This window comes from Laccaria bicolor, genomic scaffold (genome assembly GCF_000143565.1).
Source record: "Laccaria bicolor S238N-H82 LACBIscaffold_3 genomic scaffold, whole genome shotgun sequence".
Lineage (NCBI taxonomy): Eukaryota > Fungi > Basidiomycota > Agaricomycetes > Agaricales > Hydnangiaceae > Laccaria > Laccaria bicolor.
Window position 1 is genome coordinate 1,033,052 of NW_001889874.1, and position 5,189 is coordinate 1,038,240.

At 52.3% G+C, this 5,189-nt stretch overlaps 1 protein-coding gene across 1 annotated transcript; it reads left to right on the top strand.

Annotated features, from left to right (window-relative positions):
- Nucleotides 1-475: 475 nt before the first annotated feature.
- On the top strand, nt 476-4,927 carry LACBIDRAFT_322569 (uncharacterized protein; the record flags this gene model as incomplete). The annotated part of the gene is made up of 7 exons (XM_001875580.1): nt 476-754; nt 852-1,550; nt 1,619-3,857; nt 3,894-4,265; nt 4,321-4,439; nt 4,680-4,886; nt 4,913-4,927. The coding sequence occupies 7 exons, from the start codon at nt 476-478 to the stop codon at nt 4,925-4,927; spliced, it is 3,930 nt and encodes a 1,309-aa protein (XP_001875615.1).
- Nucleotides 4,928-5,189: the final 262 nt, after the last annotated feature.

Consider the following 5,189-nt stretch of genomic DNA (forward strand, 5'->3'; position numbering starts at 1 on the left):
TGATCCGAAGAAACGTCAAAGTGCCTGGTTATGAGGTGGTATGACGCGCCCTGGAGTAAATTATAATCAATAGATTGTGAGCAACGCGCTGCAACGCGACGTGGAAGGACATTTGGATCGCTGAACGGTGATCATCTTGGATGCTGCAGTATCGGCGGTTGCCATGTTTGCCTTGTCGGTCGCAGTAGTTTGGAGTAGTTTGGAATCCAGGGGCCTGTCGGGGCGCTGTCAAAACGCTTGCTGCCAAACGCTTGCTTTGCAAGATCATCTCATTACTTCCTCCTTCTCCTCTTCCACCTCCTTTTCTCCTCAAGCGCATCCTCCTCCGCCCTCAAAAAGCGCCTCCGGTAAAGGCTCATTAAAACGCGAAAAAGTAATCTGATCGTAGAGATCTATTTTTTCGAACCCCAGATACATCAGGGTCCCACACGAAAACACTTTCTCCGGGATTTTTACCACGCATAACAAATAATCCATGCCAGGCGTCGAAGCTCGTCTGCTCTCTCACCCCCTCTATGCTGTAACAAATCGCCCTGATATAACTGCCGTCTCCACACACTCGTTCAATTCTGTAGAAACTGCTCGCAATCAGCTTCACCCATTAATAGGCCCTCGCTCAATCGCGTCGTTTGCCTCCTTTACCGCAGCGGGTGGCCGCCTCAACTCCTCTATAGTAGTTAGGGATCCTCCGAGGGAGCGCTTAGCTGGTACAAGGGAAGAAACGCACAGCGAGCGAATATCTTCAGACTCTTCCGTAAGTCGTCGCCTCCTAGTCGCTTCCGCCTGAACACACGAGTTACGGGTCGATGAAAAATGAACGTTCAAACTTACTTACCCGTCTCTTCATCCAGGATCAAGTTTCAGGGAAATCACAAGTAAACTTGACGAGCATCCCTATTCCCGCAAGCACTGAATTTTACGCACACCTTTACGACGAACACCCCCTTCACTCCCAAAGAACCCGCCTTTCTCCATCCAAGTCTCTTCAATACGGGGAGAAGAAGATGGCGAAAAACCGCCGTTCCCTGTCATCTATTCTGGTGCCGTCTTTTCTTCAGCAAATACCAGCGACCTCGCCACTCACCAGTCCAACTTCGTCTACCTTTGCTTCGAGGATGCGGTCGCAGTCTTCGGCATCTAGTTCAGTTAACCATAGCGTATCAAATAAAGATACAGGATCGCGTTTATCCACTACAATTACGACTTCACGAGATTCCCCGCCCCCAGATTTCCTCCTTGACGATGATCCTTTTGCGTGTCTTGCTCCAGTTGAACCGGTTGCACAAAGGACTATTCAACCTCAACCTCCTTCGGGCCTGGCCTCATCTCCTCCTAACCCTCGTTCGCCTCTAATGTCACCAAAGAAAGCCGTAGCCACATGCCCACCCGCAGCATCCTCAGGCAGCGCTGCACACCCAGGCCTCCCCCGTGCCTTTTCAGCCGCCCGTATACAGCCCCGTCCAGCTAGCCAAAAGCCAGCGTTCGCCTCCCGACCTTCCTTACCTTCTCTACATACTCTCTCTACTATGAACGTAGTTCTCACGAAAAAGGTACGTTCCTCCATCTCACCCTTCGCCTTCCCTTTGATGATTCAACAAAAATTTGTGCTTGTACTTAGGTCCGCAAAGGCCGCGTTGGAGCCGGTCTTCCGTTTGAGCCTTGGGATGAAGAGGATCGAACGTCCATCGCGAGAGTGTTGCAGGATCCGACGTTCAGCAATACTGAGTCCCTACCACCTGGGTCGCAGCCTTTGCTGCCAAGTCAAATTTGCCCTGCGCCTGCCACCGAGGAACTTGGTTCTTCCCAAGGGTTCACATCCCTTGGTGCCGCTCATTATGACGTGCCGCTGCCCAAACTTAGGGACGACAATGTGTCGGCGCCCTTCACCGTTGGTTCGTCATCATTATCGCCATCATCATCTTTCATTACCGCCGATGTCGTAACGGGTTCCAATCCCGGTTTGGACTTGGCAGATTCTGCAAGTGATCTTCCCAACACCGACCACAATGAGGACGAGGACATAATTGATTTGGACTATCTCACCAACCTCCCGCTGGATTTTGATGTTGAGGTTGACGATGGCAGTGCTTCCTCCTCCTCTTCAGTACTTTACACTCCGTATTACACAACATCCCGAAGTTCTTTTGAAGAGCAGATTGCCTCTCCATCGTCATCTCGCTTCTCATCCTCTGATCTTTCTGCATCCCTCTCGCGCTCCATGTCTTCGACGTCGAATTCCTCATCAACGTCCTCCGCCTCCGGCTCTGAGGAGCGCAACTCGAACCCTCTTATTATGCGTCATAGTGGTTCTCATGCGCTTGATCCTACCTTTCTCGATGGAGACGATAGCCCAGGAATACTCACGCGCTCCTCCTCGGAAGACAGCGATATTCTCAACTCTCCGCCGGATACCGACTATTTCCAATATTTCCCCGCCCATCGATGGATAGACCCGAGGCTCAGCAAAGATGGTTTTCACTGTTATTCGGAGCCCGAAAACAGCAAGGATGCTCCGCTAGCTATTTCACCTGGAAATTTTCTAGTGCTCGACGAGGAAGGATTGGAATATCAACCAGGCACATCTGCTGATACAGTCCGTGCAAGATCGTTGCTTCCCTCAGCTTCAACGGAGGAGGCAGCAAATTTTGCACAGCCTCCGCCACCTGACTCGCCGCGTGATCGTGGAAGCATTCATGCGAAAGTGCAGGTTAAAATGGCTGCGCGTGAAATGGTTGATGGAAGCAGTTGGGACTCGAACAGCAACCACCATCAAGCTCAACAACAGCAACAGGACATGTATACCCATGGAGCAAGCCTTTATCAGCAACGGGATACGCCGACCGGGTTTTATCCATCTATGGCTTTCTCAAAACGGATGGGTGGGCGTGACGACGACGACGACGATAGGAGGGACGAAGACGGTAGCCGTCGCGGAGTAACCCACGGAGCCAGCTTATTCGATACTCCATCTTCTTCGGAACCTACCACGTCGGAGGATGAAGAGTCAACAGACGATTACGCTCAAGACCCCGAACGGTCTTCCTCTACCACAGTTTCCCCTCGTGAGTTTCGTATGCCTCGTATGCTTAGGGGCTCGAGCTCAGACGACGACGACGTGCCCTTGGCGCAACGCATTCCCACGGCCCTTACTGCCCAGCGGACGATTAGAAGGCAGGTGAGGGATGAGAGACAGCAGAAGCGGAAGGATCGGGCTATGAGACAAGAAGGCGAGGGGACAGAACGTCAGCCTCGTAGCAGGCAAATAACGTTGAGGCCCGCTGGTGCTGGTGGTGGTATCGTAGCGCCAGGCATGGTCATGTCGAGCTCTCAAGAAGCCGCGTTACATGCTGCGACTACTGCTGGATACCCTCCACGTCAGCATGCGATGGCTTCACACGGACGGCCATTCTCGCCTGATGCCCTTGCTAGGAAGCTGCAGAATGTGCAAGGCGCTGAATATCAATCTTCGCAGTTCGCCCCTTCGACTTCACACCCCTCATTTCAGCAACCACATGACATTCCGTCCTTCGCATCTCGAACATCGTTAGAGACGTTTGACCCACCTGGTGCCCTGAGAGCAAGCAGGAGTCGGAGTTTGAGAGACCCACCACCTGCCTACTCGCCGCCGTCACACAAGTCGCCATCCAGCCCCCCGCCGCCACCCCTTCGACCTATGCGATCTTTTCATCGTGTTGAGCGAAGGACATTCGAGGAGGAAGATAGGCCACCACTTCCAGACGCTCCCGTGGCTCGAAGCATGACTACCACTAGAGCGCGAAGTCGTAGTCGGGTTGAGGAACCCACCACGATAACTCAACTTCAACGACAACGGTCGCAATCCGTCGCTCGTGATCGTAGTGCGTCCAATGCACATACATCTTTCGGATTCGAAGAACCACCTCCAATGCCCCGTCTCAGCATGGATGACCAACACCATCGCAGTCTAGCCAGAGCCTCACCCGCAGACCCCCCTCCCTCGCGATCGTCAAAGACCCAGGCTGATGCCCAGCGTACCTCGCGTCCAAGTACGAGTGCTGGACGATTGCAATCGCCCGGCCTTGCGTCCGCTTCGTCAAGCCCTACAGCTGTGGTGACGCAACAACGCATCTTTGTTGGGGATATGCAGCGTTTCAATATGGTGGAGATTACTGCCACTACGAATGCAGGCAACGTCATTGAGATGATCGAGGCGCAAGGTTCATTACGTGGTTCGGCTGGGAATGGTGGGTGGATGCTCTGGGAGGTGGCACAGGATTTCGGAATGGGTACGTATTTGCTTTCTGTTCTGGGTCCTTCCGCTTATTTTTCCTGGTTAATTAGAACGGCCTATTCGAAGTTTCGAGCTTTTGTCAGACGTGCAAGCTTCTTGGAACAAGGACAAGATGATGAACACCTTCGTCGTCAGGTTAACTCCCTTTGCCAAACCTTTGAGTCTTGCTGTACGTTTTCACAACTGCCGTACGGCAAATTTCTCACTTTCGTTTCTTTGAAGGCCATGCCCACCAGCTCGCCCACCCATTCGGGATATGTGGAATGGGAGTCAAAACGTGGGAAATGGAGTAAGCGATGGATGCAACTTCGAGAACATTGCTTGTGGTTGTCCAAACGCGATAATGTTCGTCTTAACGGTTTTGCTAGATTCTGCGTTTGACGACTAACACATTTGATCCGTTTTCCAGCGCAGAGACGAGGTGATGCTGTGCTCATTGTCGAACTTTGATGCGTACCACTTCACTCGTGCCCAACGAGCTCCAAAACCTTTTGTGTTTGCCGTCAAGTCGACCGACAAGCTTTCATTCTTCGAAAACACCGCTGACTACTTGCACAAGTTCTCATGCAAGGAGGCGGATGGCAAGATCTGGATGGAGAAGATCCTCATTGCTCGAGTGAGTACTGTCGTGGCGTATTCCAGAAAGACGACTCATGAACGTTTACGTAGTCATACGTTCTCCACCAAGAGAGACAGATTCTTTTTAGCCCAAGAGTTTCAGGAAACAACGCCGCTACTTCGCTGTCCAGGTCCGGCACTCGGAAGACATCTGGCACCCACACACGTCCTATTCAACCCCTTATTTCTACCATTCCAGCTTACGCTAGCCCCACGCTCCCTGTGGGACGTAATGACGTCTTCGAGCCTGGATCGCTCCTGTACGGGCAAGTGTAAAACGACACTCCTTCATTTGTTTTAC